Here is a 24,285-nt window from a genome sequence, read left to right on the forward strand (position 1 = left end):
GAACATCTTCTCTGATTCGAATTGATAATTTATCTTCTACATCTAGCCTAGACTGCCATAATTCCCCATTTGTGTTTAAAGGGAATCTGTCACCAGTGTCACACTGATGACACTGATGACAATGGTACTTACCTTGTCCCGTTCCAAGGCCGGGATCTCCGATAATCGTAATCTTGTCCGTTAGCTTCAGCTCCTGGCACCCGACTTGGGGTACGGGCGGAACTTAGTGATGTCACCGCTGCTGCTTCCTGCTGGGTCCCGCTGCTAGAGAACAGCAGTGGTGACGTCACTAAGCTCCGCCTGTGCCCCAAGCCAGGTGCCCGGAGATGGAGCTAACGGACAAGATTACTGGAGATTCCCACCACGGAACGGGACAAGGTGAGTACCGTTGTCCTCAGTGTCACCTGCACTACCTGTCGGTACCGACAGGTTAGTGCATTTGACACTGGTGACAGATTTTCTTTAATTATCGAAGTAATAGTAGCTGAGGCTGCAGAAATGTATCACCTTCACTATGCAAAGTACAGAGCCAACTGCTTCTGGACACTATCACTGACAAGTAGACACACTCGTGTCCCTTAGCTAATTTTACCAGAAAAATCCAATATTCACATTGAGCTAAGAACATACATTTTATTAATTTCTTTAAAATTCACATAATAATCAAATATTCAAACAAGTACAAAAAAGATGCACAGAGCATAAATAATTCAATTGTCCTATGACGAACACCTGTATATCCCAACACGTTTCCCTGTGTATCTTATAACATACAGCGGTTCATCAGGGGATGACAACAACAATAATAAAGTGTAGAAAAAATGCACATGAAAAAGGGGAAGAGAAATAACTAAATAGTATTAAAGGGGTTCTCCGGTGCTTACACATCTTTTCCCCTATCCAAAGGATAGGGGATAAGATGCCTGATCGCGGGAGTCCCGCTGCTTGGGACCCCCGGGATCATGCACACGGCACACCGTTTGTAATCAGTCCATGGAGCGTGTTCGCTCCAGGTCTGATTACAGGCGACCACCGGGCCGGTGGCATGTGACGTCATGCCTCCGCCCCCCTGTGATGTCACGTCTCAGCCCCTCAATGCAAGCCGACGGGAGGGGGCGTGATAGCTGTTACGCCCCCTCCCGTAGGCTTGCATTGAGGGGTGGAGCGTGACGTGACACGGAGGTGGAGGCGTGACATCACACGAACATGCTCCGGGGACTGATTACAAACGGGGTGCCGCGTGCATGATCATGGGGGTCCCCAGTGGCGGGACTCCCGCGATCAGGCATCTTAAGCACCAGAGAACCCCTTTAAGATTACAGACACTGGTACAAACACAAACACATATGCAGTGTATGCATGTGACAATACAAACTTAACATGGTCGAGATATGCACATAACATGAAGCCTTCAGTAACATGAAAGCAGACAAATGGCTGAACAGCTTGTTTTTAGCGTCTTTTTAGATTGCAAATCCTCTAGGTAACAAATTACCGAAGCAAGATATCAAGGAAAGTGTAAACCCTGATATAAGGACACCTTCAAATGATTGACACCATCCCTCTGTATGGTAGGAGGGACCTAGCACCAGAAAAATCCCTCAGTACAGGCAAATGATCCCAACAATGAAGATATATCTATCAGAACTCCTATGGTAAAAGACCTGTATGTCCCACGCTGATATTAGAGGTCCTGTACCTGAGCCATAATGCTACCTAGGTACTGTAAAACTTTACAACAGAGAAGCTGCTACCAGTCCACAGTATATTGTCACTAGCCAGATACTAATCCCCAATCAGGCATTATACAAAAAAGTTCCACGGCTGGCGATCCACGCCGCAGATCTTTGGATAGGGGATAAGATGTCTTAGCGCCGGAGAACCCCTTTAACATTTTTCTTATAACATGCAAGAGATTAAAGATTGATGGGCTTGGACAAATGCTTTAGTTCATTCTTCTGGAGAGAAAGTTTGCTGTAATTCAGCCTTCTAAGCAGACACAAAAGGAGAGAGGAGGCTGCTCAATCCAGCTCAACTCCAGGAATAGCCCATACAGATAGTTTGGGGGAAGAAATGTATGCATATACACTCAAAGTGTGATAGAGAAGGATAAATGTGGAAATAGACTGAACGGAAAACTTATTAGCTTGGGCCAGACAGAATCAACAGACTGGAAAAGTTCCTAACCTGTGGCGCATTTGCATTAGAAAGAACTAAAAATGTGCACTTCCTGCCTTTTGTAAAAATGGTATTATTATATACTATAATAAGGTGGCCAGATATGAAGGATAGTACCAAAGGAGCAAAGTTTCTGTCCCAGCACCTCACTATCATAAAAGAATTAGGAGAGAAGATAGGAGCAAATGTCTGTGGCTAAATTGAAGAGATTTCATTAAAGGACCATTAACTGTTTGTCAACATTATGGTTCAACTAGATTAGAATATAAGACAGTAAGTTACTATAAAGCAGTGTCCAGGAGCCCCATGCTCAACTAGAGTCTACATTTCTTAAGCTGTCCATACTCCAGTCTTAGTTTTCAACCTAGCCTATAGAAATTTGAAAATTAAGGATTTAAGCTTGTGGAAAAAGGAGTTTGGGATGTGGATTGCATCAAGCGTAAGATGTTCATTGTTTAGGGAATGAATACAAGAAAGAATTAATTTATTATATACTGGAAGATCTATCGTTAGCTCGTCTAATAATGAAACAAAGTTTAGAGAAAAAAGTTCTCTTAGTTGGGGGAAATATGAGTACCCAAGTAAATGAACAGAAGCTTTTCTGATGTGACAGCTTCCAATAGACCATTGGAAGAGTAATTTTGCACATGATTAAAGAAGCTAATGCTAATTGTCTATATGCATTCAGTGTCTTACATGAGTTAGTATTAAAGAGTACCTGTCATGAGCTTGATATATTTTATAATCCTCCCAGTTCACTCCCCCATCATGATTAACCACTCCCTGCATTTATTTTTATAATTTTTTCGTTTTCTACCTTGATATTGTGCTGTATTTTCTGCCAAGAGTGAAATCATCTGTGATGCTGAGGCCGCACACACCCCCTTCAGTTCTCAGCACTGAACTGTACAGTGTGTCAGCTCTGCCCAGCAGTTTTCAAAAGAAACTGAAATATTTAGCACAATATTCAGCAATATGCACTGAAGGTATCATGACTGTACAGTCTAGTTCAGCTCAAAGGGAAAGGGAGCTGAAATATTCAGCTCTATACGCTCTATATGCTGTGCTGAGCTGAGGTCCTGCCTGCATTTTGTGACTTTTGTCTCTGCCAGGCTGCTACAGAAGACAATCTGCAAGCAGAACTGCAAGCAGGACCAAACTTGTGGTGGCTAAGGGGTTAATTTAACACATAAAGTTACAACATTTAACTAAAAAGTATATTAGAAAGGTCACTCAAATAGTAATAAAAATGTATGTTATAGATTGGCCTAAGGACAGGTACCATTTAATATCTAGACCATCTACGAGTCATCCACAAAATGAATTTTTTCTGTGATCACTGTACAGAATTAGATGAAGTAAAATTGCAAAGAAAAATACTAACTTGCATAAAGTTGGCTTTGAATTCGAGTTTTCTATGAGCTGACTTTCTAAATATATTGGGGGAGATAAACAGTGTGTGCCAGAATGTTGGTACGGTTTGCACCAAAAAACTGGCGCACGTTATTAGACAAGTTTTTAGAACAGAATTAAACTAAAAATTTAGTTTTGCATTTTTCATGCTTAACAAAGGGGTAGGACTTAGTTTGGCTTCTGTGTAAAGGGTTTTGGATGCACCAAAAATGCATTACTTTTTCATCTACAATTTTGAACATTTAAATAGATGTCTAAAACTTAAACTAGACAGTTTTAAAGATGTGCCAGATTTTCCAACAGCCTGGGCACTGTAAAAAGATTTGGCACACTCTAAGGGCCCATTTCACACTACGAATTTCTGAGTGGAATTCGGCTTAGAAATCCCATTCGGAAATTCCGTTGCATGAAGAAAACATTGGTGTGAAGAAGTTTTCCATTGACCCTTTCATACTGTGGAATTTCGGACTCCGAATCTACCAGAAGAATTAACATGTTTATTCTTCCGGCGAAATTCCAAACAGACTGCATTGCTGTCAATGGAACCAGTGAAGGTCCATGCGGTCCGATTGATTTCGGTGGTATCTCCAGGAAACATTCTCCAACCGTAATGTCTCCTGGTGGAGATTCCGTATTATGAATGCTCCCTTAAACTGTCCTTAGAACTAGACAGTTTTTGTTTATTTCCCTCATTGTTAGTATGAGATTACCACTCAATGATCATTATTATATAACACTGTCATATAAAACCTGTAAAGTTAAATCTGTAATTTTTATACAGAGAAATCTACAGAGAAGACTCCCCTATAATAGTCTATAGAAATTGCCCCTCTATAAGCAGTTACCCCCTTATCTGACCAGAGACAACATCTTGAGAGAGTATTAATTTAATCCCCATTGAAATGACCACACATTGGATTTATGTGCACTCTGAATCACCAGGAAGCAGATTTGCACAGCGCTGCATCACCAAACTGGATCAAGAAGGATGTCTGAGAAAAAGAGGGAGGAAGCCTTGTTGGGGGCCATGAATGAGAAGGGAAGCAATGCTGTGGACAAGGTATAAGATTTTGGGCCATGCATAGGACCAGAAATAACTTGGGGGGCCATACTTGGAAATGAAAAGTGAGACTAGGAATAATTTAGGAAGCCATGCTGTGGGCAAAATTAAAAGATACGGAGCGCTCCCTGTGTGGAATCAGTCGTGGAATCACAGTGAAAGATCTTTTAAGAAATTCGCTCACCTGGTTCTGTTGTTCTGAGAAGGCACAACGCTCAAACGAGTATGTTGAATCAAATAGACTGCAGCGGCTTCCCACGCCAACCAGCAAGTGTGACGATAATGGAGGATGAAGAAAGGCTGAAGAAATGGGAGCTGAGACCGCGCTGTCAGGAAGGAAGGTAGGTGGATCCAGGATAGTGATATTAAAAACTTTCATTCTTGTAACAAGTGCACGTAACGCGTTTCAAAACCATCCATTTTTTCATCAGGCGCCTGATGAAAAAACTGGATGGTTTTGAAACGCGTTGCGTGCACTTTTTTTTACAAGAAAAAATGTTTTTAATATCACTATCCTTGATCCACCTACCTTCCTTCCTTCCTGACAGCGTGGTCTCAGCTTCCATTTCCTCAGCCTTTCTTCATCCTCCATGCTGTGGACAAGGGATGAAATGGGGGCCATGCTGTGGACTAGGGATGAGATGAGGAGCTATGCTGGGGAAATTTGGCTGATATCATCACAGTGTATAATGTTTTAAATATTATTTAAATCCCAATGTTTAGGGGCTTAAAAGGGTATTCCGGACAAAAACATCTTATCCCCTATCCAAAGGGTAGGGGATAAGATGTCTGACCACGGGGGGCCACTGCTGGGACCACCCACAATCTCCCTGCAGCACCCTTATTCTATGCGGGGCTGCATCTCTAGTTTCGGAAACCTCCGAGTTTCCGGAACTGGAGACGTGACGTAATGCCACGTCCCTTCCATTCATGTCTATGGGAGGGGGCGTGATGGCCGTCACGCCCCCTCCCGTAGACATGAATGGAGGGGGCATGGTGTGACGTCACATCCCCAGTCCCGGAAACCCGGAGGTTTAAGAAACTAGAGACTCAGTCCCGCATAGAATGCGGGTGCTGCCGGGAGATCACGGGGGGTCCCAGCAGCGAGCCCCTCGCAATCAGACATCCTTTGGATAGGGGATAAGATTTTTTTTGCCCGGAATACCCCTTTAAATATGATGCCTTTCAAAAATTTTCATCCCCAGTGTTTTCCCTTTGAAGGTGGAAAATACTTTTTACTGAGACAAAAAGTGAGGCAAAATCACAGAGAACTTTTAATGTGCATACATATTCACCTTCTAAAAAGTAAATACTTTGCAAAGTCACCTTTTGCTGAAATTACAAATCCAAATGTATTGGGTTATGTCTTTATTACCTAATCATTGGGATTTTTGCCCATTCTCAGGCAAAATTACTCCAACTCATGCCAGAGATTCTCATTGGTTTTAGGCCTGGGTTTTGGCTAGCCCATTCCAAGACAGAAATGTTTCCCCTTAAAGGGGTATTCCCAGCAAGCAAAGTTATTCCCTACCCATAGAACAGTAAACAGTAACAAGCGGACGGCCAGGATCCACACTGATCATAATACAGGGAAAATTTCTGGGCACTACAATGTTTGGAAGCTTCAGTGAGAATTACTGGAGTGCTGGCTGTGTTTGCCTGGTGCGGTCCATATTATTATTGGGACAGATTTCCTCCATTATTGTTATCAATAGGGTTCCCATTGGTTAGACTCTTACTGCTCAACTTGATAATGCAAATTCATCAGATTTATCAAAGTGTATCAGGCTATTTGATGAATTTGGTATATCTGAAGACTGTCTAATCTAAATGTTTACCAAAATTAGTTGGTTAACTTCAAGCCAGAATTGTGTGCCAAAATGTTGGTGCATTTAGGCCACATCCCTTTTACTGAGGCCAACACCCCCTTTGCTACACCCAACTGAAAAAATGACTTACGGTATTTATTATTATATACTTAATGTGCCACAAGTCATATAGGACAGTTTTTTGTGTAAATTGCATCATTTGCAATAGTAAATATTGGCCATTGTATGGTTAAAACTAATACTGATTTAAAGTATTTTATGTTTTGCATTATTATACTAGCATTGGCATTGAGCTAACAAGCAGTTCCTAAGTGATCCATTGGGGTAGCTCAGCTACCAGATACTAAAGAGGTCTTAAACTATAACAAAGATCAAAGATTTGTGATTTCCTTGAATATGTAATGGTATTTTGGAATGCTGCATTCTAATGCATAACTAAACCCAACCCCCAATAAGCATTTTTTTTCTTTTTCAGTTTAAAGTGAGCAAAAGGTATGCGGGTATCTCAATTTACTATAATATAAAATACACAGAAAATGTTTCAGTGTTGACCATAAAAAATAATTTTCTAATACATTTTTTATTTATAGATTAAATTTGCTGACAATAGTAATTTTACTACTTTAATTCAATATATATTGTTTTTCTTTTTAGATTTGCAACATGCCAAGCTGAAGTATGTGAATTAGGCGGCCCTACCGTCAAATATGTAATACATGTACTACTGTGAAAAGATTTTCCGTTAATGAGCACATCTGTATCCTACGCCTGTCCTGAGGACTTTCCTGTTCTAATTCATGAGCCAGCAGGATGTGGTCGCTGCGCTATCAGAACGCCTCCTCGTAGCTGCATACAAAGGCCAAGTGGATAATGTTGTGCAGCTTATCAACAAGGGTGCCAAGGTAGCTGTTACCAAGGTAACTAGAAAATCACTTATCATATTGTAACAATGGCAAATCATGCTTAACCCATTGTGTAATCGTAAGCATATCTGAATGTAGGTGAATCCAAAGAAATCTGTACATTAGGCCTGCTGGCTTTTCTTTTTGTTAAGGCATGGTAATTATCGGTTATGGACTTCACCATATTGTCTGTGTGCTTTCAATTCTTAAATATCCTTCTGGAAAATAAGGAAAAATCTGTCCATAAAGACAACAGGACACATAGATCATCGCTGTGTATAAAGTCTTTGAATTACCTTTCAATATGAGCATTTATTATTGTTATAGCTCTGAGACATTGTCATTGTAAGTTACAGGAGCAATGCCTTTAAACCATTGCTTCCAAACAAAATTGCTAGTAATATATGATGCATACAAATACATTTAAAATAAATCAGTACAGTGTAGTTCATAAAGAAAACCTAATAAAGACCTACAACATACAGAGAGGTGTTTACCATTGTGTGTCTTTAGAAAGTGTGTTTTGAAGTAATTATTTTTTTGCATTGGTTTTGCTTACATGCAACATATTTATAAAAATCACATGTGGGGTTGATAAATTTGGCGCTTATAAGCAAAAAAATAAATAAATAAATCACTTCAGAACACCACTATGTATGATTCCTCCTTTTTACCCTGTTGCGCAAAATATAATTGTGACTTTTTTCAAATTGCTTTCCACAGCCAGTTTTGTAAGCCAGGTCTAGGCTGGTGTAGATTTGCTACAAATTGAGGGCTTTGCGACAAACTTACTACTTTTTGAAGAAAGATCACACTTCATAAATCAGCAACTACTGCAAAGTAGAAAACCAAAAGTATATACCAAAGTCATATTAGTCAAAATTTCTTTAGCTGCAAGCTGCACAAATTTTGCGTACAGAGACATTTCTGCAACTTTTCTGCACCAGAAAAGTTTTTAAGCCTGTTGATAAATTTCCACCCACAGTCCTTAGGCCGTGCTACAGACCATATGGAGCTATACAGTAGGGAAAAAAGTATTTAGTTAGCCACCAATTGTGCAAGTTCTCCCACTTAAAAAGATGAGAGAGGCCTGTAATTTTCATTAAAGGTATACCTCAACTATGAGAAACATAATGAGAAAAAAAATCCATAAAAACACATTGTCTGATTTTTAAAGAATTTATTTGCAAACTATGGTGGAAAATAAGTATTTGGTCAATAACAAAAGTTTACCTCAATACTTTGCTATATACCCTTTGTTGGCAATGACAGAGGTCAAACGTTTTCTGTAAGTCTTCACAAGGTTTTCACACACTGTTGCTGGTATTTTGGCCCATTCCTCCATGCAGATCTCCTCTCTCTAAAACAGTAATGTTTTAAGGCTGTCGCTGGGCAACACAGACTTTCAACTCCCCTCAAAGGTTTTTTATGGGTTTGAGATCTGGAGACTGGCTAGGCCACTCCAGGACCTTTAAATGCTTCTTATGAAGCCACTCATTCTTTGCCCGGGTGGTGTGTTTGGGATCATTGTCATGCTGAAAGACCCAGCCACATTTCATCTTCAATGCCCTTGGTGATTGAAGGAGGCTTTAACTCAAAATCTCACGATACACGGCCCCATTCATTCTTTCCTTTACACGGATCAGTCGTCCCGGTTCCTTTACTGAAAAACAGCCCCAAAGCATGATGTTTCCACCTTAATGCTCCACAGTAGGTATGGTGTTCTTTGGATGCAACTCAGCATTTTATCTCGTCCAAACACGACGAGTTGAGTTTTCACCACAAAAGTTCTACTTTGGTTTCATCTGACCACATGACATTCACCCAATCCTCTTATGGATCATCCAAATGCTCTCTAGCAAACTTCCGATGGGCCCGGACTTGCAGTGGCTTAAGCAGGGGGACACGTCTGGCACTGCATGATTTGAGTCTCTGGCGGCGTAGTGTGTTACTGATGGTAGCCTTTGTTACTTTGGTCCCAGCTCTCTGCAGGTCATTCAATAGGTCCCCCTGTGTGGTTCTGGGATTTTTGCTCACGGTGCCTGTGATCATTTTGACACCGCGGGGTGAGATCTTGCGTGGAGCCCCAGATCGTGGGAGATTATCATTAGTCTTGTATGTCTTCCATTTTCTAATAATTGCTCCCACAGTTTATTTCTTCAAACCAAGCTGCTTGCCTATTGCAGATTCAGTCTTCCCAGCCTGGTGCAGGTCTACAATTTAGTTTCTGGTGTCCTTCGACAGCTCTGTTCTTGGCCATAGTGGAGTTTGGAGTGTGACTGTTTGAGGTTAAGGACAGGTGTCTTTTATACTGATAACAAGTTCAAACAGATGCCATTAATACAGGTAACGAGTGGAGGACAGAGGAGACTCTTAAAGAAGAAGTTACAGGTCTGTGAGAGCCAGAAATCTTGCTTGTTTGTAGGTGACCTAATACTTATTTTACAGAGGACTTTACCAATTAATTCATTAGAAATCCTATGTGATTTCCTGTATTCTTTTCCCCCATTCTGTCTCTCATAGTTGAGGTATACCTAAGATGAAAATTACAGGCCTCTCTCACCTCTTTAAGTGGGAGAACTTGCACAATTGGTGCCTGACTAAATACTTTTTTTTTCACCACTGTACATAAGATATATATATATATATATATATATATATATATATATATACATATATATATGAAGAAAATCTGCAGCACTGCTTATCCAATACAGCAGCGGGTGCCAGCGCCTCAGACCCGATCAAAGTCCATGTAATATAGATGTAGAAAAAGCACAGCACTCCTCAAATACGTGAAAAAAAGTAGTGGTTTATTGGCTCACATAGCAGCAACGTTTCTGTCCTACCATAGGACCATTTTCAAGCTCAGTGACACAACTCAAGTAGGGGGTATAAATACCCAAACATATGTGTGCAATCAACATCATAATCAGTGTAAACAATTATCAAAATAAAGTGCATAAGTGCTAAAAATACATTGCATTACAAGCAGTGCAAACAATATCACAAGTGTACAATCATATTACATAAAGTGCATTACATAAAGTGCCCGATAGATTAAAAACATGCTTGAAAATCTCATAATACATATAATTATCTATTAATAACTACAGCTGATAACAATGTTAAATAATATTTAGTAGGTGGAGATACCTGTGAGATGCTCCTAAGCATAGCAGTATGGCGCCCGCAGCATGGGACGCCGTTCTCGGCGTCTCCCATTGCGAGCGACCAAGTTCCGGTCAGGTGAACATGTCACATGACCAACAGCGATCACATGATGCTGTAGTCATGGAACCCACAGACGCCTGAACTTGCGCCCGTGAGAAGCATATGAATCAGATGGAGGATGGTCTAGAGTGTGAACAACGCCCGAAGGATGGCACACAATCGATCCCAATGTATAAAGTAATAAAGGGATATTGCACAACTAATGATAATAAGAAAAAATGAAATAAAATAGAAATAAAATAAAATAGGGTAAAATCATACAAATAGAGTTAAATAAAAGTAAATAAAAAAAATAAATAAAAAATAAATTAATGTAAATTGATAAATAAATAAAAAAATAAAAAGGTACTAGTACACTAAACAGATATGATTATTTATTTATAATATTTTCTCCCCTAGGCTAGGGAAAGAGGATTGAGGCCATCTACCAAACCTACAAACCAGGGAGGGACTTTGGTAGATGGCCTCAATCCTCTTTCCCTAGCCTAGGGGAGAAAATATTATAAATAAATAATCATATCTGTTTAGTGTACTAGTACCTTTTTATTTATTTATTTATCAATTTACATTAATTTATTTTTTATTTATTTTTTTATTTACTTTTATTTAACTCTATTTGTATGATTTTACCCTATTTTATTTTATTTCTATTTTATTTAATTTTTTCTTATTATCATTAGTTGTGCAATATCCCTTTATTACTTTATACATTGGGATCGATTGTGTGCCATCCTTCGGGCGTTGTTCACACTCTAGACCATCCTCCATCTGATTCATATGCTTCTCACGGGTGCAAGTTCAGGCGTCTGTGGGTTCCATGACTACAGCATCATGTGATCGCTGTTGGTCATGTGACATGTTCACCTGACCGGAACTTGGTCGCTCGCAATGGGAGACGCCGAGAACGGCGTCCCATGCTGCGGGCGCCATACTGCTATGCTTAGGAGCATCTCACAGGTATCTCCACCTACTAAATATTATTTAACATTGTTATCAGCTGTAGTTATTAATAGATAATTATATGTATTATGAGATTTTCAAGCATGTTTTTAATCTATCGGGCACTTTATGTAATGCACTTTATGTAATATGATTGTACACTTGTGATATTGTTTGCACTGCTTGTAATGCAATGTATTTTTAGCACTTATGCACTTTATTTTGATAATTGTTTACACTGATTATGATGTTGATTGCACACATATGTTTGGGTATTTATACCCCCTACTTGAGTTGTGTCACTGAGCTTGAAAATGGTCCTATGGTAGGACAGAAACGTTGCTGCTATGTGAGCCAATAAACCACTACTTTTTTTCACGTATTTGAGGAGTGCTGCGCTTTTTCTACATCTATATATATATATATATATATATATATATATATATATATATATATGCAAAGCAGCTCATTACACCACCTTATTCAGGTAGTGTTCCCTGGTATCAGCTTAGCTCCTGTTAAGGAATATGAAGAGCTAATCGGGATTTTATGCCAAGCCAGATTACTTCCCAAAAGGAAAGTAGAAACTTTCCTTCTGGGAAGTAGTCTGGCTTGGCATAAAATCCCGATTAGCTTTTCATATTCCTTAACAGAAGCTAAGTTGATACCAGGGAACACTACCTGAATAAGGTGGTGTAATGAGCTGCTTTGCATATTCCCCTACCCAGAATGCCCGCGGAGTGCAAAATGGCCTTATGAAGCTCCGCCAGGAGTGGTTATCTCTCCCTGAGATAAATACTCATCCCCTTTATATATATATATATATATATATATATATATATATATAGTGAAGACTTGCTCGAGGCAAGGAAGCAGTATTTTCCAAATCAAAGTGTTACGCCGAGCACTCCAGGTCCCTGCTCCTCCCCGGAGCGCTCGCACCATTCTTCAGCGTGCAGCACCCCGGGCAGACCCGCTGACCGGGAGCGCTGCTCTGCTATCACCGGCCTCCTGCTGTCCTGTCCTGTCCTGCTGTCCTGTCCTTTATAGTGTAGGAAGTGATTAGTACTGATTGGTCCAGGCACCAATTAGTGGTGCACTGGCCCTTTAAATTTCAGAGAGCCGTCGCGCGCCCGCCGGCTCTCTGAAATTTAATGGGCCTGTGCACCACTAATTGGTGCCTGGCCCAATCAGTACTAATCACTTCCTACACTATAAAAACCCACTTCCCCTTCCTGTCCTTGCTGGATCTTGTTGCCTTAGTGCCCTGAGAAAGCGTTTCGTGTGTTCCCTAGCCTGTGTATCCAGACCCTTTGCCATTGCCCCTGACTACGAACCTTGCCGCCTGCCTTGACCTTTTTGCTACATCCGACCTTGCCTTCGCCTTGTCTTTATGTACCACGCCTGTCTCAGCTGTCAGTGAGGTCGAGTCGCTATCAGGGGATACGACCTGGGAGTTACCGCCGCAGCAAGTCCATCCCGCTTTTCAGCGTGCTTTGGTGAAAACCAGTAACTTCTTAGAACCGGTCCCCTGGTACGGCCCTCGTCATCGCCTCACTGACACAGAGGATCCACTACCTGCATCCTACCGCTTCCCAGTCCGATTCCTGACAGTAGATCCAGCCATGGATCCCGCTGAGGTGCCGCTGCCTAGTCTCGCTGACCTCACCACCACCTCGCTGTGTGAGAGGGGGCGTGAAAGAGGCGTTTCAAAAACAGGAGTTTGAAAGCAGGAGGTTGAGATCGCTGTGAGTGTTAATTTCTGGACCCACAAGGTCTACAAAAAATTTTAAGTGTAATTTTGACTGTCTGTTTTTGCCTATACATTTGTGAAATCCCCATAACTAGATGGCCTCCATGTTGGAAAATGCCGTCCGATGTACATCCTTTTCAATGTATGCAATCCTTGAACAACAGTTTGAGGGTGCATATTGTTGTGCGAGATGTGTGCTAGTTGTCCATTTGGAAGCCCAGATCCTGCATCTAGAGGGGTGACTGGCAACAATGAGAAGCATTAACAACATGGAGAGGAGTCTCCTGCTCACTGAGCAGGCACTCTCGGGAATAGAGGTGGGGGAGGACAGTGGGACGGAGTTGCAGGACAGTCAGGCAGTTAGCTGGGTTACAGTTAGAATGAGGGATAGGGGAAAAAGTGTCAGGGAGGCTAGTCCTGAACTGGCACACCCCAACAAGTTTGCCCGCTTGGCAGATGAGGGGGATGCCATTACAGAGCTAGCAGAACTGCAGCAGGATACCGCCTCTGACCGCCAGGGGGGTGTCTGCTCCAGTAAGGAGGGAGGGAGGAGTACAGGGCAGGCCAGACAGGTACTAGTGGTGGGGGACTCAATTATTAGGGGGACAGACAGGGCAATCTGTCACAAAGACCGGGATCACCGAACAGTGTGTTGTCTGCCTGGCGCACGAGTTCGGCACATCGCGGATCGGGTTGACAGGTTGCTGGGCGGGGCTGGAGAGGACCCAGCAGTCATGGTACATATTGGCACCAATGACAAAGTAAGAGGTAGGTGGAGTGTCCTTAAAAATGATTTCAGGGGCTTAGGCCGCAAGCTTAAGGCAAGGACCTCCAAGGTAGTATTTTCTGAAATACTACCAGTACCATGAGGCGCACCAGAGAGGCAGCAGGAGATCAGGGAGGTAAACAAGTGGCTCAGAAGCTGGTGTAGGAAGGAAGGGTTTGGGTTCATGGAGAACTGGGCTGACTTCGCTGTCGGTTACCGGCTCTACCGTAGGGACGGGCTGCACCTCAATGGGGAGGGTGCAGCTTTGCTTGGGGAGAAGATGGCTAGAAGAGTGGAGAAGCGTTTAAACTAGGGACTTGGGGGGAGGGAACCTACAGCAAAGAGGGGGAAGATAGTGTAGATAGAGAGGTGGGAATTATAAATGTACCTGGAGGTGGAGCGGAGGGAGGGGTTAGAATAGTTAATAGGAATAGGCTTCATAGGAAAATAAAACTTACACCCTTGAATCCCATTAACCCCAATAACATAAAGGATGGAAATGTAATGTGTATGTTCACAAATTCCAGAAGCCTAGCAAATAAAATTGGGGAGCTTGAGGCCTTGATACTGGAGGAACATATTGATATAGTTGGGGTCACTGAGACATGGCTGGACTCCTCGCATGACTGGGCTGTCAATCTGCAGGGGTTTACATTGTTTCGCAAGGTTAGAATGAACAGAAAAGGTGGTATGAAAGTCTGTGTGAACGATGCCATAGTGTGTGATGATTCTGAGGAGGTGGAATCACTGTGGGTAGAATTACAAAAGGAGGGAAATACTGAAAAAATAATACTTGGTGTAATCTACAGACCCCCTAATATCACTGAAGAGATAGAAGGTCGGCTTCATAAACAAATAGAGAGGGCCGTCCGGGCAGGTACAGTGGTAATAATGGGAGATTTTAACTATCCAGATATAGATTGGGGTCCGGGGTTGGCTAAAACTTCAAAGGGGCGACAATTCCTAAATTTATTGCAGGATAATTTTATGGGCCAGTTTGTGGAGGACCCAACAAGAAGTGATGCCTTGTTGGATCTGATCATTTCCAACAACGCAGAGCTGGTTGGTAATGTAACTGTGCGGGAAAACCTTGGTAATAGCGACCACAATATAGTTACTTTTGACTTAAAATGTAGAAAACAAAGACAGGCGGGGAAGGCAAAAACATATAACTTTAAAAAGGCAAACTTCCCTGGGCTAAGGGCTGCACTACAGGACATAGACTGGGGGGAGGTGTTCTCAAATACTGATACAGAAGGTAAATGGGACATCTTTAAATCAACTCTAAATAACTATACAGCTAAATATATACCAAAGGGGAACAAATATAAATGACTAAAACTAAATCCTACATGGCTGACAAATGATGTTAAAAGAGCAATAAACAACAAAAAATAGCCTTCAAAAAATTCAAATCTGATGGGTCAGCTATAACATTTAAACAGTACAAGGAGCTCAATAAAATCTGTAAAAATGTAATAAAAACAGCAAAAATTCAAAACGAGAGACAGGTGGCCAAAGAAAGCAAAACTAATCCTAAATATTTTTTAGATATATAAATGCAAAAAAACCAAGGACAGAGCATGTAGGACCCCTTAATAATGATAATGGGGAGGTTGTCACAGGCGATCAAGAGAAGGCGGAGCTACTGAATGGGTTCTTTAGTTCTGTATATACTAAGGAAAAAGGAGCTGACATTGGACAGGTCAGTGCTGGTAACACATCATGTAATGTACTGAACTGGCTTAATGTAGAGATGGTACAAGGTAAGTTAAGTAAAATAAATGTAAGCAAATCTCCAGGGACAGATGGACTACACCCAAGAGTTCTTAGAGAGGTAAGTTCAGTAATATCTGTACCCCTGTTCATGATATTTAGAGATTCTCTGGTGTCTGGTATTGTGCCAAGGGAATGGCGCAAGGCGAATGTTGTGCCAATCTTCAAAAAGGGCTCTAGGTCTTCCCCAGGAAACTATAGACCGGTAAGTTTAACGTGCATTGTGGGTAAATTGTTTGAAGGACTTATAAGGGATTACATACAGGAATACATAGGGGATAACTGTATTATAAGTGATAACCATCATGGGTTTACTAAGGATAGAAGTTGTCAAACCAATCTAATTTGCTTTTATGAAGAGGTGAGTAGAAGTCTTGACAGAGGAATGGCTGTGGATATAGTGTTTCTGGATTTTGCTAAAGCATTTGATACTGTCCCTCATAGACGTCTGACAGGTAAGTTAAGGTCTTTGGGTTTGGAAATTTTAGTTTGTAACTGGATTGAACACTGGCTCATGGATCGTACCCAGAGAGTGGTGGTCAATGATTCGTACTCTGATTGGGGCATGGAACATCTTAGCTATGAGGAGCGATTAAAGGAGTTACAATTGTTAAGTCTTGAGAAGAGACGTTTAAGGGGGGATATGATAAACGTATATAAGTATATTAATGGCCCATACAAAAAATATGGAGAAAAACTGTTCCAGGTTAAACCCCCCCAAAGGACGAGGGGGCACTCCCTCCGTCTGGAGAAGAAAAAGTTTAGTCTCAAGGGGCGACACGCCTTCTTTACCATGAGAACTGTGAACGTATGGAACAGTCTACCTTCAGGAACTGGTCACAGCAGGAAAAATTAACAGCTTTAAAACAGGATTAGATACATTCCTGGAACAAAATAACATTAATGCTTATGAAGAAATATAAAATCCCATCCCTTCCCCAATATCGCGCCACACCCCTACCCCTTAATTCCCTGGTTGAACTTGATGGACATATGTCTTTTTTCGACCGTACTAACTATGTAACCATGGTTGCCCAGCAGTCTCAACTGATCGCCCAACAAGGACAACAGCTGTCGCAGTTGACCGCCATGATCCAGCAGCTTCTGCCTCCACAGCGTCAGCCATCTCCTCCGCCAGCTCCAGCTTCCCCTCCTCTGCGAGCTGCCGCATCTACCTCTCGAGTCCGTCTGTCTCTTCCTGAGAAATTTGATGGGGACTCCAAGATGTGCCGTGGGTTCCTGTCTCAATGTTCCCTGCACCTCGATATGATGTCGGACCAGACCCCACTGAATGGTCTAAGGTGGCTTTCGTGGTCAGTTTGTTGTCTGGAAAGGCCTTGTCATGGGCCACACTGCTTTGGGACCGCAACGATCCTGCCACTGCTTCCATCCAGTCCTTCTTCTCCAAAGTATGCAGTATCTTTGAGGAGCCAGCCCGGGCTTCCTCAGCCGAGACTGCTCTTCTGAATCTCGTCCAAGGGAACTCTTCAGTGGGCGAATATGCCATACAGTTCCGTACCCTTGCCTCTGAACTAGCTTGGGACAATGAGGCCCTCTGCGCGACCTTCAGGGAAGGTTTATCCAACCACATCAAAGATGTTCTGGCCGCACGAGAAATTACTGCCAACCTGTCTGAATTAATCCAGTTGGCCACCCGCATTGATATGCGTTTCCCTTAAAGACGCCAGGAGCTCTGACAAGAAAAGGATCTTGTTCGCACCAGGCGGTTTCTTCGCTTGGCACCTTTCTTCCAGAGTCCACTGCAACCTACTCCTGTGCCTCCCGCTGAGGAGGCTATGTAAGTGGATTGGTCTCCCCTGACCCAAGAAGAAAGGGCTCGCCGCAGAAATGGAAATTTGTGCCTGTACTGTGCCAGTACCGAACATTTCCTAAAAGACTGCCCTATTCGTCCTTCGTGTCAGGGAAACGCGCGCACCTAGTTAACGTGGGAGAGGCGTTACTAGGTGTGAATTCATCCTCTCCACGTCTGACTATACCTGTGCGGATTTCTCTACCTGTCAGTACTAATACTTCCTTCTCCACTGTGGCTTTTCTGGACTCTGGTTCAGCAGGAAATTTCATTGAAGCCTCACTCATCAACAGATTCAATATTCCTGTTACCCGTCTCGTCAAACCTCTCTTCATTTCCTCAGTGAATGGAGAAAGACTGGCCTGCACCGTGCGTTATCGCACCAAACCCTTGCTCATGAACATTGGAGTTCATCATCATGAAAATATTGAATTTTTTGTATTGCCCAACTGTACCTCAGAAATTCTTCTTGGCTTGCCCTGGCTCCAGCGTCACGCACCTTTCCTTGACTGGGCCACTGGGGACGTCAAGAGTTGGGGACCTTCTTGCCACAAGCGATGTCTCAAGTCGGTTCCTACTAGTCAAGTCTCCATCGTTACAACTTTGCCTGGCCTTCCTAAGGCCTATCAGGACTACTCTGACGTCTTTTGTGAAAAGCAAGCAGAGGTCTTACCACCACATAGACCCTACGACTGCCCCATCGACTTGCTCCCTGGTACCACACTGCCCCGGGGTAGGATTTACCCACTCTCCGCTCCAGAAACGCAAGCCATGACAGAATACATACAGAAAAACCTTAAAAGAGGTTTTATCCGGAAATCTTCCTCTCCAGCCTGTATTGACTACCGCGGTCTTAATAAAATTACAGTGAAAAATCGCTATCCTCTGCCTCTCATCTCCAAACTCTTTGACCGACTGCATGGAGCTAAAATTTTCACCAAACTTGATCTAAGGGGCGCATATAACCTCATCCGTATTCGAGAAGGTGATGAATGGAAAACCGCTTTCAATACTAGAGATGGTCACTTTGAATACCTTGTCATGCCCTTTGGACTTTGCAACGCCCCTGCAGTCTTTCAGGACTTTGTTAATGAGATTTTTCGGGACATGCTGTATTCCTGTGTGGTAGTCTATCTTGATGACATCCTAATTTTTTCCTCCAACCTAGAGGAACATCGCCTCCATGTCCGTCAAGTGCTTCAGCGCCTACGCCAAAATAATTTTTATGCCAAAATTGAGAAATGTCTATTTGAACGCAGTAGTCTTCCCTTCCTGGGATACATTGTGTCCGGTCAAGGTCTTAAAATGGACCCTGATAAGCTATCTGCGGTAATAGATTGGCCACGTCCCACTGGCCTGCCAGCTATCCAAATATTTCTCGGATTAGCAAATTATTATCGTCAATTCATTCCCCACTTCTCCACCATCATTGCTCCTATTGTAGTACTGACTAAGAAAAATGCTAATCCAAAATCCTGGCCGCCACAGGCGGAGGAAGCCTTTAACCACCTCAAAGCCGCCTTCTCCTCTGCTCCAGTCTTTTCCAGACCAGATCCTCTGAAGCCCGTCTTCCTCGAGGTTGGCACCTCCTCAATTGGAGCCGGAGCTGTTCTTCTACAAAAAAAAAACGCTAAGGGAAAAAATATCACTTGCAGATTTTTCTCCAAAACCTTTTCTCCTCCTGAGAAAAACGATTCCATGGGAGACCGTGAACTATTGGCTATTAAGTTGGCACTTGAGGAGTGGAGACATCTTCTGGAAGGATCCCTTCATCCCATCACCATCTACACAGATCACAAATATTTGTCTTATCTTCAATCCGCCCAGCGGCTAAATCCTCGCCAGGCTAGATGGTCGTTGTTTTTTCCCCGTTTCAACTTTCAAATCCATTTTCGTCCCGCAGACAAGAATGTCAGGGCTGATGCTCTATCACTTTCCACCGATGCCTCAGAAGCCGAGACCCTTCCTCAGCACATCATCCCTCCTGAGTGTCTGATCTCTTCTGCTCCTGCTTCTCTGGTGCCAATTCCTCCAGGAAAAGCTTATGTTCCTCCATGCCTTTGCCTCCGGATCCTCAAATGGGGCCATTCCCCCATCTGGCTGGTCACTCTGGAATCAAAAAATCTATACAGTTGATTGCCAGACACTATTGGTGGTCCTCCCTGGAAAAAGATGTGACCGATTTCGTACGAGTCTGTACAGTGTGTGCACATGACAGGACCCCACGCCAGAAGCCTTAAGGTCTTCTCCTTCCTCTGCCGGTGCCTGAACAGCCTTGGTCCCACAAAGCCATGGAATTCATCACTGACCTTACTTTATCCCAGGGCAACACTGTCATCTGGGTGGTCGTTGATCGTTTTTCCAAAATGGCTCATTTTATCCCGCTTCCTGGCCTTCCTTTTGCGCCACAGTTGGTGAAGCTATTTTTTCTGCAGATTTTTCGTCTTCACGGGCTTCCCACGCATATCGTCTCGGATAGAGGCGTTCAATTTGTGTCAAAATTTTTTTGTTTGGTTGTGAAGGTATTTAATCAATCCCATTAAAATGTTGTTTTTTGTTTCATAGATCCCCAACAAATCATCCCTTGTATATGCAAAATGTTTCTTTTCCTGACTTCCCCAGTTTGTTTCTTCTACAAGCTGGTTTTATCCACAAGCCAGACTACAAATCTTCCCAAACTCCTATAAATCTGCTCACTTATTCTTATAGGTGGGTTATTATTACTTACGAACACTTTTAAAAACATCTGGATGGAGAATCTCGTTTTTCTGTAGGTTGTTTTATTTTTCACCAATATCTATTTTATTGTTAACAAAAACAAAAGAAAATTCAGAATAATTGTTACATAACAATAATAATCCTATTGTCACAATAATAAAGAATTTGCAAACCTAGGCTCTTTGTAGGCTATCTTGTGGTGCTATATTACAGGGTTACTTTTCTATAGAAGCAGTACTTCTAGCCAAAATTACCTCTGTATAAAGCCATGTGTTAGAACATGGCATGATTTTGTTCTATTAGATATATACTGAATCCCAAAACTTACTGACTGCCTCAGTTTGAAATTGTAGGCATAGGCAATTGTAGGTATTAGAGATTACTATAGAAGTCTAAAGTACCTTATTAAGGCACAACTTAAAGGTACAAGAGGATAATTACGTTGTCACCCAATTGTGGAATTTGTTAAAAAAAAAAAAAAAAGGTTAAAGGGGTATTCCAGGATTTTTATTTATTTGACTATGCAACTGGGTCTGTAATGTTAGTGTAGTTCATAATATAGTGTTTGTACCTCTGTTTGATGGTGATCTCGCAATTTTTCTGTGATTTTTGGCCCAATTTTTTTCGACAGCATAGACATTTACTGTCCTCAGCTTTTCTCAGCTTCCAGTACAACCCAAGACATTACATCACTAGTCAGGTGTTCAGAGGGAGCCTATCTTTGCTTCAATAGATGGATCGACGGCTTGGTGGGAGATACAATTATAGCCATAAATGTTGGCACCCCTGAAAGAAAATGAAGTATTTCTCACAGAAAAGGATTGCAGTAACACATGTTTTGCTATACACATGTGTATTCCCTTTGTGTGTATTGTAACTAAACCAAAAAAAAACCATGGGAGGAAATAAAGAAAATTGGACATAATGTCACACCAAACTCCAAAAATGGGCTGGACAAAATTGTTGTATTGGCACCCTTAAAGGGAGACTGTGACCAAATCCCCCCCCCCCCCCCCCCCCCACTAACCAAAGGTACTAGCTTTGACAGCGGCGATCTAAAGGGTTAATAGCTGGCCGCGGTGATCGCCGCATGTCGGCTATTAACGCCGGCCCCCAGCTACAGGAATCAGCTGGGGCCGGCCGGTATGACTCGGGCTCGAGTCAGGAGCCCGCGACATACCCGGTTAAGGGCCATTGGACGTGTATACATGTCCATGGTCCTTAAGAGTTTAAGATCTCTCCACAGTTGTTCAATGGGATTTAGCTCTAGACTCATTTCTGGCCACTTCAGAACTCTCCAGCGCTTTGTTGCCATCCATTTCAGGGTGCTTTTTGACGTATGTTTGGGGTCATTGTCCTGCTGGAAGACCCAAGATCTCGGACGCAAACCCAGCTTTCTGACACTGGGCTGTACAGTGTGACCCAAAATCCGTTGGTAATCCTCAGATTTCATGATGCCTTGCACACATTCAAGGCACCCAGTGCAAGAGGCAGCAAAACATCCCCAAAACATCATTTAACCTCCACCATATTTCACTGTAGGTACTGTGTTCTTTTCTTTGTAGGCCTCATTCCGTTTTCGGTAAACAGTAGAATGATGTGCTTTACCAAAAAGCTCTGTCTTGGTCTCATCTGTCCACAAGGCTTTTTTCCAGAGGGATTTTGGCTTACTCAAGTTCATTTTGGCAAAACGCAGTCTTGCTTTTGAATATCTTTGGAACTTGTTTGGGGCTGCTTATCCACCATCCGGACTGTCCTGCGTTGACACCTTTCTTCAATTTTTCTATTCCGTCCATGCCCAGAGAGATTAGCTATAGTGCCATGGGTTGCAAACTTCTTGATAATGTTGCGCATTGTGGACAAAGGCAAATCTAAATCTCTAGAGATTGACTTGTAACCTTGAGATTGTTGATATTTTTCCACAATTTTGGTTCTCAAGTCCTCAGACAGTTCTCTTCTCCTCTTTTTGTTGTCCATGCTTAGTGTGGCTGTCACGATTCGGCTGGCTGGAGGTGGATCCTCTGTGCGTGGATTGGCGTGGACCGTGTTGGTGGACCGGTTCAAAGTTGCTACTGGTATTCACCAGAGCCCGCCGCAAAGCGGGATGGTCTTGCAGCGGCGGTAGCAACCAGGTCGTATCCACCAGCAACGGCTCAACCTCTCTGACTGCTGAAGATAGGCGCGGTACAAGGGAGTAGACAAGAGCAAGGTCGGACGTAGCAGAAGGTCAGGGCAGGCAGCAAGGATCGTAGTCAGGGGCAACGGCAGGAGGTCTGGAACACAGGCTAGGAACACACAAGGAAACGCTTTCACTGGCACAATGGCAACAAGATCCGGCGAGGGAGTGCAGGGGAAGTGAGGTATAAGTAGGGAGTGCACAGGTGAACACACTGATTAAGCCTGCTGCGCCAATCAGTGGCGCAGTGGCCCTTTAAATTGCAGAGACCCGGCTCGCGCGCACCCTAAGGAGCGGGGACAAGACAGACGGGGAACGAGTCAGGTACGGGAGCCGGGATGCGCATCGCGAGCGGGCGCCTCCCGCATCGCGAATCGCATCCCGGCTGAGAGGGATATTGCAGCGCACCCGGTCAGCAGGTCTGACCGGGGCGCTGCAAATGCGAGGAGGCTGCGAGCGCTCCGGGGAGGAGCGGGGACCCGGAGCGCTCGGCGTAACAGTGGCAGACACACAATGCAAAGACTAAGTAAACGTCTCTCCTTTTTATCTGCTTTCAGGTGTGATTTTTATATTGCCCACACCTGTTACTTGGCCCAGGCGAGTTTAAAGGAGCATCACATGCTTGAAACAATCTTGAAATCCACAATTTTGAAAGGGTGCCAATAATTTTGTCCAACCCATTTTGGGAATTTGGTGTGACATTATGTCCAATATGCTTTTTTCCTCCCTTTTTTTGATTTAGTTCCAATACACACAAAGTGAATAAACATGTGTATAGCAAACATGTGTTACTGCAAACCTTTTCTGTGAGAAATACTTCATTTTCTTGAAAAATTTCAGGGGTGCCAACATTCCAACATTTACGGCCATGACTGTAGATCATTATGCAGTAAATTGTAGGTTTGAAACAGCTGGAGGCACCCTGTTTAGAAAACACTGGTCTATTGCATTGACGGGAGCACAGGTGTGTTTCAATGGGTTGGGTGGCTGATGTGTGGGAGAAAGAAATATGACCTCACACTTACAAAAAAGGAATTATGGGACATGTGGTTCAAAGGGGGGAACTCCAACAGGAAATAGCCAATTCATAAAAAGATAGCCATCGCTGTTGTTTAATTCAGATCCTTCCTATGTATGTCCATTACTGTCTGGCAGGTAAGTACTAAAATCACCTTATGGTGGGTAACCCCTTTAAAGGAGTTATCCACCATAAGGTTCTTTTCGTAGTACGTACCTGCCACAACTGGGTATCTGCTGTTGAATTTTGTTCTCTAACCTACACTGTAATGGCTGTGGTAGGTGGATCCACAAGAAGGCAAGGTCAGGTCACAAAGCGGAAGGACAGAACACAGCCAGGGCAAAACACTGGAACAGTTTTTCTAGGGGCTCAGGGCACCCAAACATCCGGCAAGAGGTAGAGGGAGGAGCAAAAATTTATAAGGGAGTATCAGGTGCAATTACTAATTAAGGGCGCACTGGCCCTTTAAAGGAGGCTGGGGCACGCGCGCCAGAGAACAGAGGCAGCGGGGAAGTCAGCAGGAGCAGAAGGAAAGTGACAGCCTGAGATTTGCATGTCCCGCAATGCGAATCCCAGGCCCACTGGAGGAAAAAGGAGTAGAGTGCTCACGGCCGGAGCACTCAGCGCAACATACACATCCCATAGTTCCATAGTTTGTAAGTATGAGGTCCCTTTCCTCCCTCCCACACATCAGCCACCCCACGCATTGAAAC

General features: G+C 43.0%; 1 protein-coding gene across 7 annotated transcripts in view; it reads left to right on the forward strand.

Moving 5' to 3' along the window:
* The window catches only part of ANKRD6 (ankyrin repeat domain 6), a 186,334-nt gene that overhangs the window by 91,883 nt on the left and 70,166 nt on the right, over positions 1-24,285 (forward strand). For all 7 annotated transcript variants that reach the window (XM_056566104.1, XM_056566105.1, XM_056566106.1 and 4 more), the window contains one exon: positions 7,135-7,397. In XM_056566104.1, the coding sequence (XP_056422079.1) occupies positions 7,278-7,397 (120 nt within the window). In that variant the 5' untranslated portion in view covers positions 7,135-7,277. The remainder of the gene's footprint in view (positions 1-7,134; positions 7,398-24,285) is intronic.

This window comes from Hyla sarda, chromosome 3 (assembly GCF_029499605.1).
Source record: "Hyla sarda isolate aHylSar1 chromosome 3, aHylSar1.hap1, whole genome shotgun sequence".
NCBI lineage: Eukaryota > Metazoa > Chordata > Amphibia > Anura > Hylidae > Hyla > Hyla sarda.